Source organism: Bombina bombina, chromosome 7 (assembly GCF_027579735.1).
Source record: "Bombina bombina isolate aBomBom1 chromosome 7, aBomBom1.pri, whole genome shotgun sequence".
NCBI lineage: Eukaryota > Metazoa > Chordata > Amphibia > Anura > Bombinatoridae > Bombina > Bombina bombina.
The window spans coordinates 178,882,391-178,900,231 of NC_069505.1; the positions used below are offsets into that span (position 1 = coordinate 178,882,391).

At 39.2% G+C, this 17,841-nt stretch overlaps 1 protein-coding gene across 1 annotated transcript in view; it reads left to right on the forward strand.

Annotated features, from left to right (window-relative positions):
* LOC128666066 (SITS-binding protein-like) overlaps positions 1-17,841 on the forward strand; it is a 210,167-nt gene that overhangs the window by 178,236 nt on the left and 14,090 nt on the right. Inside the window, exons 7-8 of the mRNA XM_053720448.1 lie at positions 657-793; positions 7,495-7,616. Coding sequence (XP_053576423.1) covers positions 657-793; positions 7,495-7,616 — 259 coding nt within the window. The remainder of the gene's footprint in view (positions 1-656; positions 794-7,494; positions 7,617-17,841) is intronic.

The following is a 17,841-nucleotide window of genomic DNA, read 5'->3' on the forward strand; positions in this document are numbered from 1 at the left end:
AATGCCTTCGTGGTTTATCAACATTTCAAAATGGAAGGTATTCATCTTCTCAGAGATTGTCTTCTAGACAACGATTTTTTAGTCAGACTAGATCTAAAAGATGCCTATCTCACGATTCCAGTAACTTTAATTCACAGGAAATTTCTTACTTTCAAGTGGGAAGGAAAAATCTGGAGTTTCACTTGCATGCCTTTCGGATTATCTTCAGCCCCTTGGATTTTCACCAAATTGATGAAACCTATAATTACTTGGCTTCGTCTTCGCGGTGTTCGTCTTATTAGTTTATTCTGTATTTTGTTTAGTGCTGCCATCTAATGTTCTTGCAAATGCATAATATTCTTGTAAAACTGCTGCTTTTCAATATTAAAAAAAAAAAGAACAAAGATAATTTGATAATAGAAGTAAATTAGAAAGTTGTTTAACATTCTATAGTTTGAATCATGAAAGAGTAATTTTGGGTTTCATGTCCCTTTTAGAAATGTAAGACAAAACGAACATTTTGTTTTTGTGTGTGCTACAAATTAATAATAACTATCTGAGGGATTTGAGTTCTCCCCACAAAAGTATCATGACGTTTCACTAAAAACTACTGTTTAAATAAGCGGCAAAGCTAATTGCAAAAGGGTAATTCACGATTATTGTTTTTGCATCTACAGATCAAACTATTTGCCAATATTTGTTCAAATGAGCCCTCTGCATTCAGACTGGAGCTACAGCGGCCTTAAAGGCATTGTTCCTTCAGTTCTTCATTACAGCTTATTAGGATATAATTTTTTCATTCCAGATGCTGTAGGTAATGTATTACTGATATATATTTGCAGTGTGCAGCAATATCTTACTAACATTACCTGGAAAAACACAAGCTTTATTGTCATACAAATAGATTTAAACAGAAGAATTAGACAGCTTATGTGAGACACACAGGCAGATAAATTACATTTCTCTTGTTAAGTGTATCCAGTCCACGGATCATCCATTACTTATGGGATATTAACTCCTCCCCAACAGGAAGTGCAAGAGGATTCACCCAGCAGAGCTGCTATATAGCTCCTCCCCTAACTGCCATTACCAGTCATTCTCTTGCACCCAACGAATAGATAGGATGTGTGAGAGGACTGTGGTGATTATACTTAGTTTCATACCTTCAATCAAAAGTTTGTTATTTTATAATAGCACCGGAGTGTGTTATTCCTTCTCTGGTAGAATTTGAAGAAGAATCTACCTGAGTTTTTCTATGATTTTAGCCGGAGTAGTTAAGATCATATTGCTGTTTCTCGGCCATCTGAGGAGAGGTAAACTTCAGATCAGGGGACAGCGGGCAGATTAATCTGCAAAGAGGTATGTAGCAGCTTATTATTTTCTGACAATGGAATTGATGAGAAAATTCTGCCATACCGATATAATGTAAACTCAGCCTTAAATGCAGTAGCAGCAACTGGTATCAGGCTGTCATGTATGTATATTTTACACTTCAGTATTCTGGGGAATGGCACTTCACTGGAATTATACTGTATGCATAAAACTTTAGCCTAATTTGCAGGGACTAGCAACAGGCTTTTTAATAACACTCAATTTATTAATGTTAAACGTTTTTTGCTGGCATGTAAAATCGTTTAATTTTCTGAGGTACTGGGTGAAAAAATGTTTTGGGCACTATTTTTTTCCACTTGGCAGTCGTTTTATTTAATTTATGACAGTTTACTGATCTCTCTCACTGTTATGTGTGAGGGGGAGGGGCCTTTTTTGGTGCTTTTGCTACGCATCAAAAAATTCAGTCAGAAGTTTATTGTCTTCCCTGCATGATCCGGTTCATCTCTACAGAACTCAGGGGTCTTCAAAACTTGTTTTGAGGGAGGTAATCACTCACAGCAGAGCTGTGAGATTGTAGTTGACTGTGATAAAAAAACGTTTATTTCTGTATTTTTTTTTCTGCTATCAGGGTTAGTTATCCTTTGCTAATGGGAGCAATCCTTTGCTAAAATTGTGTTTTTTACAAAGATTTGATGCTATAACTTTTCAGTTTATTAATTTTCAACTGTCATAACTTTTTCTGTGCTTCTTATAGGCACAGTACGTTTTCATATTATAGTAAATTACTTGAAAAGTATTTCCAAGTTGCTAGTTTATTTGCTAGTGTGTTAAACATGTCTGATTCAGAGGAAGATATCTGTGCTATATGTGCTAAAGCCAAAGTGGAGCCCAATAGAAATTTATGTACTAACTGTATTGATGCTACTTTAAATAAAAGTCAATCTGTACAAATTGAACATATTTCACCAAACAACGAGGGGAGAGTTATGCCGACTAACTCGCCTCACGTGTCAGTACCTGCATCTCCCGCTAGGGAGGTGCGTGATATTGTAGCGCCGAGTACATCTGGGCGGCCATTACAAATCACATTACAGGATATGGCTACTGTTATGACTGAAGTTTTGGCTAAATTACCAGAACTAAGAGGTAAGCGTGATTACTCTGGGGTGAGAACAGAGTGCGCTGATAATATTAGGGCCATGTCAGACACTGCGTCACAATTTGCAGAACATGAGGACGGAGAGCTTCATTCTGCGGGTGACGGTTCTGATCCAAACAAACTGGATTCAGATATTTCAAATTTTAAATTTAAGCTGGAAAACCTCCGTGTATTACTAGGGGAGGTGTTAGCGGCTCTGAATGATTGTAACACAGTTGCAATACCAGAGAAAATGTGTAGGTTGGATAAATATTTTGCGGTACCGGCGAGTACTGACGTTTTTCCTATACCTAAGAGACTTACTGAAATTGTTACTAAGGAGTGGGATAGACCCGGTGTGCCGTTCTCACCCCCTCCGATATTTAGAAAGATGGTTCCAATAGACGCCACCACACGGGACTTATGGCAAACGGTCCCTAAGGTGGAGGGAGCAGTTTCTACTTTAGCTAAGCGTACCACTATCCCGGTGGAGGATAGCTGTGCCTTTTCAGATCCAATGGATAAAAAGTTAGAGGGTTACCTTAAGAAAATGTTTGTTCAACAAGGTTTTATATTGCAACCTCTTGCATGCATTGCGCCTGTCCCGGCTGCAGCAGCATTTTGGTTTGAGTCTCTGGAAGAGACACTTGAATCAGCTCCATTAGATGAGATTACACACAAGCTTAAAGCCCTTAAGTTAGCTAACTCATTTATTTCAGATGCCGTAGTACATTTAACTAAACTTACGGCTAAGAATTCCGGATTCGCCATTCAGGCACGCAGAGCACTGTGGCTAAAATCCTGGTCACCTGACGTTACTTCTAAATCTAAATTGCTTAATATACCTTTCAAAGGGCAGACCTTATTCGGGCCCGGGTTGAAAGAAATTATCGCTGACATTACAGGAGGTAAAGGCCATGCCCTGCCTCAAGACAGAGCCAAACCTAAGGCTAGACAGTCTAATTTTCGTTCCTTTCGTAATTTCAAAGCAGGAGCAGCATCAACTTCCTCTGCACCAAAACAGGAAGGAGCTGTTGCTCGCTACAGACAAGGCTGGAGACCTAACCAGTCCTGGAACAAGGGCAAGCAGGCCAGGAAACCTGCTGCTGCCCCTAAGACAGCATGAATCGAGGGGCCCCGATCCGGGAACGGATCTAGTGGGGGGCAGACTTTCTCTCTTCGCCCAGGCTTGGGCAAGAGATGTCCAGGATCCCTGGGCGTTAGAGATCATATCTCAGGGATACCTTCTAGACTTCAAATTCTCTCCCCCAAGAGGGAGATTTCATCTGTCAAGGTTGTCAACAAACCAAATAAAGAAAGAGGCGTTTCTACGCTGCGTACAAGATCTTTTATTAATGGGAGTGATCCATCCGGTTCCGCGGTCAGAACAAGGACAAGGGTTTTACTCAAATCTGTTTGTGGTTCCCAAAAAAGAGGGAACTTTCAGGCCAATCTTGGATTTAAAGATCCTAAACAAATTCCTAAGAGTTCCATCGTTCAAAATGGAAACTATTCGGACAATTTTACCCATGATCCAAAAGGGTCAGTACATGACCACAGTGGATTTAAAGGATGCTTACCTTCACATACCGATTCACAAAGATCATTACCGGTATCTAAGGTTTGCCTTTCTAGACAGGCATTACCAGTTTGTAGCTCTTCCATTCGGATTGGCTACGGCTCCGAGAATCTTCACAAAGGTTCTGGGTGCTCTTCTGGCGGTACTAAGACCGCGAGGAATTGCGGTAGCTCCGTACCTAGACGACATTCTGATACAAGCTTCAAGCTTTCAAACTGCCAAGTCTCATACAGAGTTAGTACTGGCATTTCTAAGGTCGCATGGATGGAAGGTGAACGAAAAGAAGAGTTCTCTCTTTCCACTCACAAGAGTTCCCTTCTTGGGGACTCTTATAGATTCTGTAGAAATGAAGATTTACCTGACAGAAGACAGGTTAACAAAGCTTCAAAATGCATGTCGTGTCCTTCATTCCATTCAACACCCGTCAGTAGCTCAATGCATGGAGGTGATCGGCTTAATGGTAGCAGCAATGGACATAGTACCCTTTGCACGTCTACATCTCAGACCGCTGCAATTGTGCATGCTAAGTCAGTGGAATGGGGATTACTCAGTCTTGTCCCCTACTCTGAATCTGGATCAAGAGACCAGAAATTCTCTTCTATGGTGGCTTTCTCGGCCACATCTGTCCAGGGGGATGCCATTCAGCAGGCCGGACTGGACAATTGTAACAACAGACGCCAGCCTACTAGGTTGGGGCGCTGTCTGGAATTTTCTGAAGGCTCAGGGACAATGGAATCAGGAGGAGAGTCTCCTACCAATAAACATTCTGGAATTGAGAGCAGTTCTCAATGCCCTTCTGGCTTGGCCCCAGTTAACAACTCGGGGGTTCATCAGGTTTCAGTCGGACAACATCACGACTGTAGCTTACATCAACCATCAGGGAGGGACAAGAAGCTCCCTAGCAATGATGGAAGTATCAAAGATAATTCGCTGGGCAGAGTCTCACTCTTGCCACCTGTCAGCAATCCACATCCCGGGAGTGGAGAACTGGGAGGCGGATTTCTTAAGTCGTCAGACTTTTCATCCGGGGGAGTGGGAACTTCATCCGGAGGTCTTTGCCCAAATACTTCGACGTTGGGGCAAACCAGAGATAGATCTCATGGCGTCTCGACAGAACGCCAAGCTTCCTCGTTACGGGTCCAGATCCAGGGATCCGGGAGCGGTTCTGATAGATGCTTTGACAGCACCTTGGACCTTCGGGATGGCTTATGTGTTTCCACCCTTCCCGATGCTTCCTCGATTGATTGCCAGAATCAAACAGGAGAGAGCATCAGTGATTCTAATAGCGCCTGCATGGTCACGCAGGACTTGGTATGCAGATCTAGTGGACATGTCATCCTGTCCACCTTGGTCGCTACCTCTGAAACAGGACCTTCTGATCCAGGGTCCCTTCAAACATCAAAATCTAATTTCTCTGAAGCTGACTGCTTGGAAATTGAACGCTTGATTTTATCAAAACGTGGTTTTTCTGAGTCAGTTATTGATACCTTAATACAGGCTAGGAAGCCTGTTACCAGAAGGATTTACCATAAGATATGGCGCAAATACTTATATTGGTGCGAATCCAAGAGTTACTCATGGAGTAAGGTTAGGATTCCGAGGATATTGTCTTTTCTACAAGAAGGTTTAGAAAAGGGTTTATCCGCTAGTTCCTTAAAGGGACAGATTTCAGCTCTGTCCATTCTTTTACACAAACGTCTGTCAGAAGTTCCGGACGTTCAAGCTTTTTGTCAGGCTTTAGCTAGGATCAAGCCTGTGTTTAAAATTGTTGCTCCACCATGGAGTTTGAACTTAGTTCTTAATGTTTTACAGGGGGTTCCGTTTGAACCCCTTCATTCCATTGATATCAAGTTGTTATCTTGGAAAGTTCTGTTTTTAATGGCGATTTCCTCGGCTCGAAGAGTCTCTGAGTTATCTGCCTTACATTGTGATTCTCCTTATCTGATTTTTCATTCAGACAAGGTAGTTCTGCGTACTAAACCTGGGTTCCTACCTAAGGTGGTCACTAACAGGAATATCAATCAAGAGATTGTGGTTACATCTTTGTGTCCTAATCCTTCTTCGAAAAAGGAACGTCTGCTACACAATCTAGATGTAGTCCGTGCCCTGAAATTTTATCTACAGGCAACTAAGGATTTTCGACAAACGTCTTCCCTGTTTGTCGTTTATTCTGGTCAGAGGAGAGGTCAAAAAGCTTCGGCTACCTCTCTCTCCTTTTGGCTTCGTAGCATAATACGGTTAGCCTATGAGACTGCTGGACAGCAGCCTCCTGAAAGAATTACAGCACATTCTACTAGAGCTGTGGCTTCCACTTGGGCCTTTAAGAATGAGGCTTCTGTTGAACAGATTTGCAAGGCTGCAACTTGGTCTTCTCTTCATACTTTTTCCAAATTTTACAAATTTTACACTTTTGCTTCTTCGGAGGCTGTTTTTGGGAGAAAGGTTCTTCAGGCAGTGGTTCCTTCCGTATAAAGAGCCTGCCTGTCCCTCCCGTCATCCGTGTACTTTAGCTTTGGTATTGGTATCCCATAAGTAATGGATGATCCGTGGACTGGATACACTTAACAAGAGAAAACATAATTTATGCTTACCTGATAAATTTATTTCTCTTGTAGTGTATCCAGTCCACGGCCCGCCCTGTCACTTTAAGGCAGGTAATTTTTCCATTAAACTACAGTCACCACTGTACCCTATGGTTTTCCTTTCTCTGCATGTTTTCGGTCGAATGACTGGTAATGGCAGTTAGGGGAGGAGCTATATAGCAGCTCTGCTGGGTGAATCCTCTTGCACTTCCTGTTGGGGAGGAGTTAATATCCCATAAGTAATGGATGATCCGTGGACTGGATACACTACAAGAGAAATAAATTTATCAGGTAAGCATAAATTATGTTTTTAAAAAGCCTAAGAAACCATTTCCTGTTTATGCAGACATGGGGCCCGCAGTCATTAATGCTTCAGCCAGTTGATGTTATGCAAGAAGGTCCACAATGTCTCACATCTCAAAATAACCAATATGGTTGTACTAATACACTTTTTACCTCTGTGATTACCTTGTATCTAAGCCTCTTCTGACAGCTCCCTTATCACATGGCTATTTATTTATTAACTTGCATTTTAGCCAATTAGTGCTGTGTCATGCCCAACTCCATGGGAGAGAGCACAATGTTTATCTTTATGGTACACATGGATTAGCAGTCACTTGCTGTGAAAAGCAAATAAAAAAGCATGTGATAAGAGGCTGTCTGTAGTGGCTTAGAAACAGGCAGAAATTGAGAGGTTTAAATGTTCTGAAGTTTATTAATATAACAATGTTGGTTGTGTAAAGCTGGGGAATGGGTAGTAAAGGCATTGTCTATATCTTTTTAAACAATAACAAATTTGGTGTAGACTGTCCCTTTAAGTAGAACCTACTGCTTAGTGCTTGTTTATTACAACAATGAAACAGACTCTTTTATATTTCTTTAAGGAGGAACATTCGCAGATGAGTTTTTAACAGATGAAGAACTGTTTATCCGCTGGTTGCAAATTGTAACTTTCCTTCCAGTGATGACCTTTAACACTCCTCCCTGGGTTTGCTGTGATGATTTGGTGAGTAGCACATTTCTGATTCTTCTTCTTAATATTATTTTATAAAAATGTGTACACCTCTATTTTATTGATTGTTCTTTTATACTGTAAGCTTTTAAGGTTTTATAAAAAGCTATACAGTACTGCATTTACTAATACATTATTTATCAAGGCATGTATTTACTATAAAGATGTGCATTCATTTGTATGATTCCAGTTACAAAGAATACTTATGCTTTAGGTCAAGGAGAAAATAAATATTTCTGATAAATCTGATTGGCAAATGCCAATATTACATTTTAAAGCTATAAAAAAAGATATAATGCAAAATTATTTAGATCAGTTACATACGATGATTTTTACTAATAGATTGTGTCTGCTGATGGCCCAGAACATGTGCTTGACAGTAATCTCTTTATCCAAGATGCCTGGAGCATTTCATGCTTGAGAGAGTGAATTTGTATTCAGAAGATCCAACAGATAATAGATTTATCATCAGATAAAGAGAATTAAAACCCAAAATTTGTCGTTCATACAATTTTACAACCTTCTAATTTATTTATAGTATCAAAACAATTCTTCATTCTCTTAGTATCTTCTGTTGAAAAGCCCTTGGCTGAAATACAATAGAAGAATTTTTGTTTGGAGTTATTGCTTTGCTTTTCATGGGGATAAAATAGAGCACTAATAGGGAACTTGAATCTCTTTTGCATGTAAAAAAAAAAGTAAAAGATCAATAAGTAATTTTGTATTTTATGTTATTTTTACAATCACATAAATCTCATATACAATTAAATCAGAATGGTTACTATTCACTATGGGCTCGCTTCCATTGAGCCGTTAAAAATGGAGCCGTAAGCTACCGAAGTTGCCGGCAGCTAAAAGTAATTTTAATTTAATACCACGTTTCCATTTAAATATTTTGCGGATTGTGTGCAGTCACTGTTATCGTGTACATGTAAGTTAACGTTGTGTTAATGCTTCCATCCGATGTCGGATTTCTTGACAATTAATTAATTGCTATGGTAACCCGACCTTACACTATGGCCACTCGATCACATATATGGTGCCGCATACAAGTGTGGCACATATATTTTACCAATCGCTTCCTGTTATTACCCCCATAAACTAACATAAATAGTACCGGCGTTGCAAGTAGGTATCATATATTCAGCGCAAGGACTTACGCAGTGAAAATGGAGACATGTTACTTCATTGTCACATCGCTACATATAGGTAGGCACAGCAAGCCTTGCGCTGAGTATATGAGCACCGTAACTCCCTAAAAGCAAACACCTAACGCATGTACAATATGTACCTCTCAACTGCCATCCCCCCACCACAATAACTAATAAATGTAAGCAGCTGTCATCCTATTGGCTGATTTGAATATTTCAGCCAATAGGAATGCAAGGTACCCCAATAAAAAAGGGTACCTTGAATTCTGTATTCCATGTGCGGCGGACGATCACATAAAGAGGACCCTCCATGTTGAATGCCTGCGCGTCCGCTGATCCTACTCAGGTCCGCGTTGCCTTCATTTAATATAGCTTTAAGTAAGCACAAGATGGATCCTTATGGACGTTACAAAAGAGCCGTCTTATTGACAGACATCTGACGAAGCCCTGGCCAACCCCTGAGTGGGGGGGGCGAAACGCGTCATCTGGCATTACACACATGGTGTTTGTTTGGTGCAAGACCATACACTTTGAATTTCATCTATGCAATATTGCATTTTCAAGTAATTAAAGCTGCTGTTCTGGAAGGTTGTAATGGGAAAGCTTACCTGGATACTTTGCACTGGATTGCAACCTTGTTTGGCGTGCCTTACATATTAACCGACTGTTAATTGGGATGCCTTGACAAACCTAAGAGATGCAACTAATGTGCTACACAGTGGTGAGATAAGATCACTCCAATACCGGTTGACCGGATCAAAGGAAAAAAGGTACTTTTTGCAAGTGGCTTTAAAATCATCACAATATGATCCTCTGCATGTAATTCCTGGGGACTGATCCATATGTGAATCATCTATACCTTGGTATTTGGATGTGGATGGCTAATCCTTGCTCTTACTAAATCATCCCCGTTTATTTTGGAGCGTGCTTTAGCACTAAGTGCTCCTACATCTGCTGCAATAACTTTTCAGTTCTGTTCGCTGGGGAGCGTGCAACAAGCACTAAGTGCTCCCAATTTTCGCATGTCCTATAATGTGAAAAAGAGAAAAAAATGGGGTTTATTTAGCAGCGCTAATAGAAGCTTGGAAATTATGATACCAATCTAACTAATGTATTATACAATCTTGTTTATTTAAAAATTCTTATAACACATAAAAACAGCAAATGCTATTCCTAATTAATAAAGGGACGTCTCCCTTATACAACACTTTTAAAAACAGACTAGAACCATATATTTATAAACCCTAGAATTCCAGGTATAAAATAATTAATTCTATAGATAACATATGGCAAGCAACAAATTGGTGAATTAGATATTTAAAAGGCACAAATGTATCAATCTTAGTTAAAAGCAAATAGATTCAGCGCTAATGTTCAACTGTAATTAGAAGGTGAGCGTAACGGCTTCGGTACAACTGTGATTAGAAATTTAGCGTAACAGCTCTGCAGTTCTTTAGTAACAAATACCGTTATAAAGTTACACAGTTACTCTCCTTGGACATATAATTGGCTCAGGTGTGCTGGATAGTTAAAAGGCAAAAAGCAGCCGTTATTCTGAATTTGGTGCCAAAACAATCGTGGTTAATGGAAATGGTTAATTTAACATATGAATACCTTGATGTCTTTAAAGTTCAGTTTGCGTGATTTAAAAAACCGCAGTGCAAATTAGTGTAGAAGTACCTTAATCTGTCCTGGTAGCAAAGGCTGATATTCTTCACTGTGAGGGATTCACAAACTGTTAGATCCTGGTGCTTCTGATAAGTCACCTGACCTTCTCTTTGATTCAGAGGTCAGGGGTGATGATCCGTTCTGTTAATGTAGTTATCCTTTTTTGTTTTTCTTGATAAAGCCCAGAAGGGTGAAACGCGTTGAATGGGACCTGCTACACTCTACTAAACTTCATTTACCACTGTCACAAAGCTGTGTGACCCTGCAACTTTAAACTTTTCTCCTGACCCTGCAAGTTAAAATCTACCTTTGGCAACTTCAGGGAACACGGTGTTACTGCTAAACACTGACCAAAGATTTCTTCAAACCTCAAGAAGTCTGAGGGAACCCAGATGAAAGTAATATTTGGGCTATAAGAAGAATAGAAAAACAAAAAAGGATAACTACATTAACAGAACGGATCATCACCCCTGACCTCTGAATCAAAGAGAAGGTCAGGTGACTTATCAGAAGCACCAGGATCTAACAGTCTGTGAATCCCTCACAGTGAAGAATATCAGCGGTTGCAACCAGGACAGATTAAGGTACCTCTACACTAATTTGCACTGCAGTTTTTTAAATCACGCAAACGGAACTTTAAAGACATCAAGGTATTCATATGTTAAATTAACCATTTCCATTAACCACGATTGTTTTGGCACCAAATTCAGAATAACGGCTGTTTTTTGCCTTTTAACTATCCAGCACACCTGAGCCAATTATATGTCCAAGGAGAGTAACTGTGTAACTTTATAACGGTATTTGTTACTAAAGAACTGCAAAGCTGTTACGCTAAATTTCTAATCACAGTTGTACCGAAGCCGTTACGCTCACCTTCTAATTACAGTTGAACATTAGCACTGAATCTATTTGGTTTTAACTAAGATTGTTATATTTGTGCCTTTTAAATATCTAATTCACCAATTTGTTGCTTGCCATATGTTATCTATAGAATTAATTATTTTATACCTGGAATTCTAGGGTTTATCAATATATGGTTCTAGTCTGTTTTTAAAAGTGTTGAATAAGGGAGACGTCCCTTTCAGGGCCGGATTAGCCTACCAGGATACCAGGAGATTTCCCGGTGGGCTGCAGCAGCTGGGGCTGGAAAGCTACAATTTAAAGGGGTGATTAGTGGATGCAATTGGGTTGTAGGGTTGCTATATAAACATTTATCTAACTTTTTTTATTAATACAAAGTTATATAATTTAATTTTGAAAAAAAATATTGGGGAAGAAGTGTCCCAGTATTCCGCTTTGCTAAAAATGGGGCATGTGGGGGGCGGAGTGAAGAGCTGAACCAGCAGGACGCACTTTAGAGGAGCTCCTGATCCACATTTGCAATATAAGTGCTTTTTGGATGCTTTTAACAGTTATCTGTGACTCCAAATTGGATATATCTATAAAAGACCTCAAAGGAGAGTGAAGGCTGCTTTTCATGGTGTATTCCAGCCTATGCTGTTCAGCCAAACCAAACGTTTCTGTTTTACAGGCCGTGGAGTTTTAAGCTGCCGCATGTCCCCCCCGGACACCGGGTTATAGAGTAGTCCTACTTGACTACACATATTACATGAAGATGGATACTGACTCAATCTGTGCTATGCTAGAAGACCATTATGCTGATCTGAGAACTTTGATAGCGCAATCTTTTACAAGCTGTTTTGCTCCACGTGGCTATCAAGATGGCGTCTGGGAGCCAGAGACTCTTAATGATCGCTTGGGACTTAATAAATGTAAGAGCCTAAATGACAAGGCGGACTCAATGGCATTAGATCCAGACATAACTTCCCTCCCTGTCACTGTTAGGGATGCAGTGCATGCCGCTGTGAGCCTAGATGTGGAGGCACAAGGAGCCGTTCCCTTGAGCGGGGGGGAGACAGCTCAGATCCCCTTGCCTCGGTATGCAACTGACAGGGAGCTTGCCTGCATAGAATTTGTGACTTACAACAAAATCCCTGCACAAGGGGTATTTGAGACCCCTACTACAAGCAAGGCTGACCTATATAGCTTGGATCCAGATCTACTGTGCCGAGGAGCTGCAGAGATGAGGGAAACTTGCGCTGCAGAGGAGACAAGCGCATCGACTAACCCACAGCTCTATCTCACGGCTCTTCCGATGATGACAGGATGGCAGGACATGGAGCCCGAGACAAGGCAGCATAACTCTAAGGCGCACCCTCCCTCACGCCAACAATCTGTGCCTACCTATGACCGGAGCGGACCGAGCTCGGTGAGTACAGCCTCGCCTGACAAGCTTGACAAACTAGGGTCGGCCCCCCGTAGGCAGAACTATGGACACAAGCTGGACATGTTTTTCGAGTCACCGGAGGGCTGCCGGTCAGACGTGTCTTTACTGGGGGGTGATACGCTCCTGATAGGGCCCGTTCAGAGGGCTGCAAAAAGGTTAGGTGACATCCTCATCATCCCCCGGACTCTGCATAAACAGGGGATCGCTGAAAGACTCGTACAATGTTTGCACTCAGCTCCTTGGGAAAAAAAAAAAAAAAGCTGAGAACGGGTTAAGTTTATTTGGGCTTAACCCCAATATCATTTTGTACTCTTTATTCTCCATATTGCTCTTATCCCCTCCCCCATTATATAATATAAATATGTAAACAATATTGGGGATATGGAAAGTTAGCTGTGTCATATGTGTTTGGTTAGCAGGATCATGTAGACTGTCCATGTTTGCGATTTTCCCTTTATCACCTAGATCAGTGGCTGGCTGGATTCTCACTGAGACGATACTGCACGTTTGACTCAATTCTAACCCCTGACAACAAATGTCTTATAGTTTAAGTGAACAGTCCTCAAGCTAACAGTCATATTTTCCTCAACAAATGATGGCAATAGGGATTGATGTTGTTGATTCTCTTTTTCCCATATAATCTCGCATTTATGTGGCTTTTACATATCTAGGAGTAACATGTTAACCCTGCAGGACACTTTACAGGCCTAAAGTCCTAGTAATAACGGCATTACACAGTTATATTATATCATTTAATAATGGAGCTACATCCTTAACCCTGGCCTGCTTTCTAGAATATTGTTTCCTCATGCTATAATTAAACAGTTTGGCACATTACTACATCCTATAAGTGCATAGGCACTTGGGGCTATGGCCCTGGGATGTTTAACTATTCCATTATGTTAATTGCTCTTATTAGCTAGTAGTTAAGAAAGTCGGGGCCTATCCGGTAACACTAAGTACTATTTTTACTTCTGTCCACCTATTTAACCTGGAATCCTATATATTCTCAACAAGCCATTATGAACCTCTATTTGTTTACTATTACAAGTGTATATAGTTGGTAAAGCTTTGTAGCTGCCGTATAAGCTCAGAGATAGATTTTACTGCTCCTACTTCTAGTGGAAGTTACAGAAATAATTCTTAGGGGAAGAGGTTGATCGCCCTATTGTATATAGCCACAGGCACATGGCAAGTTACAATCCCATATATATTTTAGCTTATCCATGTTTGATTTTCAATAGCTACTGTATGTGTACATAACTCCATAGTTTCTCTCTCTAGCATGTTATACACATCACATAATAAAAGATATCATATCATTTCAGTTCCTAGGCCCGAGAGTGGCCTATTTATTATTTTCTTCCCTCCTTAAAGGCCCCCATTATATCTATATGGCAGTTCAGGAGGTCCAAGAGAGGCCTCGTTATTTTTCTTTGGGGGGGAATAGTTTAACTTTGTATCATATACTATTATATCTTAGGAGGTATCAGATAACTGAGGTTTATTGTTCAATGTGTACTTTCAATTTCAAGCAATATGTAAGTTAATGGACGATGCTATGTGGCGATTATTTAATTGTCAATTTTTTGTTTGCGTGATGTTTTGTATAATCACCTGCTTGTATTATTTTTCTTAAAACCTCAATAAAAAATTTATAAAAAAAAAAAAAAATGGGACATGTACATTCTACCATCTTGATGGACAGTAGGGCTGGTCTTCCTATTTTCCCAGGGCTGCTTTTTATTCCCAGTCTGGCCCTGGTCCCTTTATTAATTAGGAATAGCATTTGCTGTTTTTATGCTTATAAGAATTTTTAAATAAACAAGATTGTATAATACATTAGTTAGATTGGTATCATCATTTCCAAGCTTCTATTAGCGCTGCTAAATAAACCCCATTTTTTTCTCTTATCCACCATTTAGTTCTCTTTGAGGGAAGAACTTTTTTAGCACCAGGAATCCACCTTTAGGCACTCCTATCACACTACACATAAATACCTCTAATGTGAAAAAGCCCCTTTCCTAATATTGGGTCAGTGACTTAAATCTGTGTCAGGCTTTTCCTTTATATACCATTTACCTTATTTAAAGAATGATACTTACACCAGTCTTATATAAGGATGAATTTATTAAATTACAGATCTAAACATGAGTGGTGAGAGAAGCGTCTAACATACAAGGCTTTATTCTTCTAATCTATCTACACTATAATGTGTGCATGCAAAGGAAGATGAAGTCTCTCTGTTACCTAGGTGTATCTGTCCTTCCTTTTTCCTTCATTCAAGCTGCTTCTCAAAACATATTTATAGCCAAACAGCCACACCATGAAGACAGTCCCAGCCAATCAAATCCATTCATCTTCAATTCATCTGTTGAGTTAACTGCCTGTAGATGTCTCTGTGGTCCAAGGAATGAGTTTTCCTAATGCCATCTGACCTTTGTGACCCATCTCAGGATTGACCTTATCTGAGTCCCTTTGAAGATTTATGATGCCATTGTCCTGTGTCCTTTGAAGCTTTAGGACATTTAATTTTCTGTCCTCAGGAAGGAGGGCAGGTCTCACCTGTCTTATCTATAAAAAAAAAAAATTAAAATCAGGGATTTCTACACGTGTGACTCATCCTATGTCATTTACCTGATAAAATGTCCGTGTTCAAAAGTCTACCTAGGTGAAACAACCAGAAAGGTAAGAGATAGGATGAGTCAACACAAGTCTAACATTAGATGTGGAGATATAAATGCCCCTGTATCCAGTCACTTTTTAGAGGCTGGGCACAGTATCAGCCAACTAAGATGGCAAATCATTGACAGTGTAGGTAGGTTACGTAGAGGAGGTAATAGGGAACAATTGTTGAAGCAAAAGGAATCCTTTTGGATCCATCAATTAAATGCAATGATCCCTATGGGTCTGAATAAGGAACTTGATTTTGCAGTGTTTCTGTAAGGTTAAACTAAGACTATAAAAGATTTAAAGGCATCTCCTCTGTCTGAGTATTGTTTTTAATTGGATCAGCAGGTTTAAATATAATATCAAATATTTTTTTAAGTTAGGTAGTTTGTTAAAATAAAATTAAATGTATTATTTAGTAATTTTCACTAGATGGCGCTATGTTAACATATGGTGATAAGTTTATGGTGATAAGTATGTGAAGGGTTAAGGTTTTCCCCTATAAAAGCTCTGTATACACCAGTTGATGCTATGCATGATTAAGGGAAAGACTCCCGAAACGTCGCATTTGTTTGTACCTCAATAAATTTCTTCATTTTTCTATGAACTTGTGGTGCTGTGGAACTTTACTATATTGATATATTGGAGAGGAAAGCAGTCCCCTCTAAACCACTGGTCACCAAAGAACTCTATTAAGGGGAAAAAGGAGCTAAGGTGCTGTTTGTGTATTGTTTGTTGCTGTTTTACACTATAATGTGTGCATGCAAATGAAGATGAAGTCTCTCTGTTACCTAGGTGTATTTGTCCTTCCTTTTTCCTCTCTTTCAAGCTGCTTCTCAAAACATATTTATAGCCAAACAACTACACCATGAAGACAGTCCCAGTCAATGAAATCCATTCATCTTCAATTCATCTGTTGAGTTAACTGCCTGTAGATGTCTCTGTGGTCCAAGAAATTAGTTTTCCTAATGCCATCTGACCTTTATGACCCATCTCAGGATTGACCTTATCTGAGTCCCTTTGAAGATTTATGATGCCATTGTCCTGTGTCCTTTGAAGCTTTATGACATTTGATTTTCTGTCCTCAGGAAGGAGAGCAGGTCTCACCTGTCTTATCTACATTGGATGGTAGTCTTTTGATCCTTCTGTACAGGCCTTGGGGTTGAGTTGCTTGATATTATCTCTTGGAAAAGCTTTCCTTAATATAGCAACATGTGATTTTCCAGTTATACAGTTATTACATATATTTTCCAGTTATACAGTTATTACATACAAACAAAAAAATGAAATGTACCTAAATAAAGCCTAAATGGATACTTCTATTATACTGCATAAATGTGAAAATCAACGTTCCATGAGACTAATATAACACGTAGCATCCTAATTTATAAATAAATTACTAGCTCCAAAAAAAACTGTATGTTTCACAGACTCTACCAACCTTTACAAATATTTAGCCACTAATTAAAGTCGCAAAAAAAGTATGTATACATGTATACAAATATATATATATATGTATATATATATATATATATATATATATATATATATATATATATATATATATATATATACCTGTATATTTGTATACATATATGACAACTTTACTTAAAAAGTGCCCAATCCATAGCTGAGTGTATCTTATAAAATAAAAGTATATACTTACCGTGTAAGACACCCATCCACATATAGCAGACAGCCAAACCAGTATTGAAACATATAAGCAGAGGTAATGGTAGAAGCTGCTATCTTTATTTTTTGCCCTTTTTTTTGTAATAATTTTTTTATTGAGGTTGTAAAAGAAAAAGTACATATTATATGAACATTAACACAACTAAAATGACAAAAGTTTCAGGTTAGCCCTAGGGATTGAAATAAACATAGTTAACACAATGGGATGCAGTAGTTGGGTATCTGGAACCCCAGTTTTGTATTATTATCTTAAGTGGTTCCCTTTCGCAACATAGGAGGCTACTCTTGGACCTAACAAGACATACAATCTAGGGAAGGAAAACTAGCCGTTGAGGTGGTCACTCTTGAACCTGGATAATTTATAAAGAGATGTAACTTATAATATAACATAGTTGATAGAGGGTAATATAAATAGATAATTAGTATGTAAATATGCAGCACAACTGGATATAGCAACATTTAACTATCTTTTATAAAGTTAACTAACAGAGGTACTACTCTTACAAAGCCTGAATGGTGCCCCATATGGTCCTTTGGGACCATTTATATTCACAAATCTATAGAGAGGGGGTCTGGTAAGTGATATAGTCATGCATATGGCAGTAAGTGAGATATGGATATATATAGGTAGCAGAATATCATGGCACACTATGGTTTAATGTATCAGAACGGCTTAGTAGAAAGTACTGTCAATAAATGATTTTAAGAGGAGATTTCTCCAGCTGTGCAATAAGAAAAAATAATAAAGTCC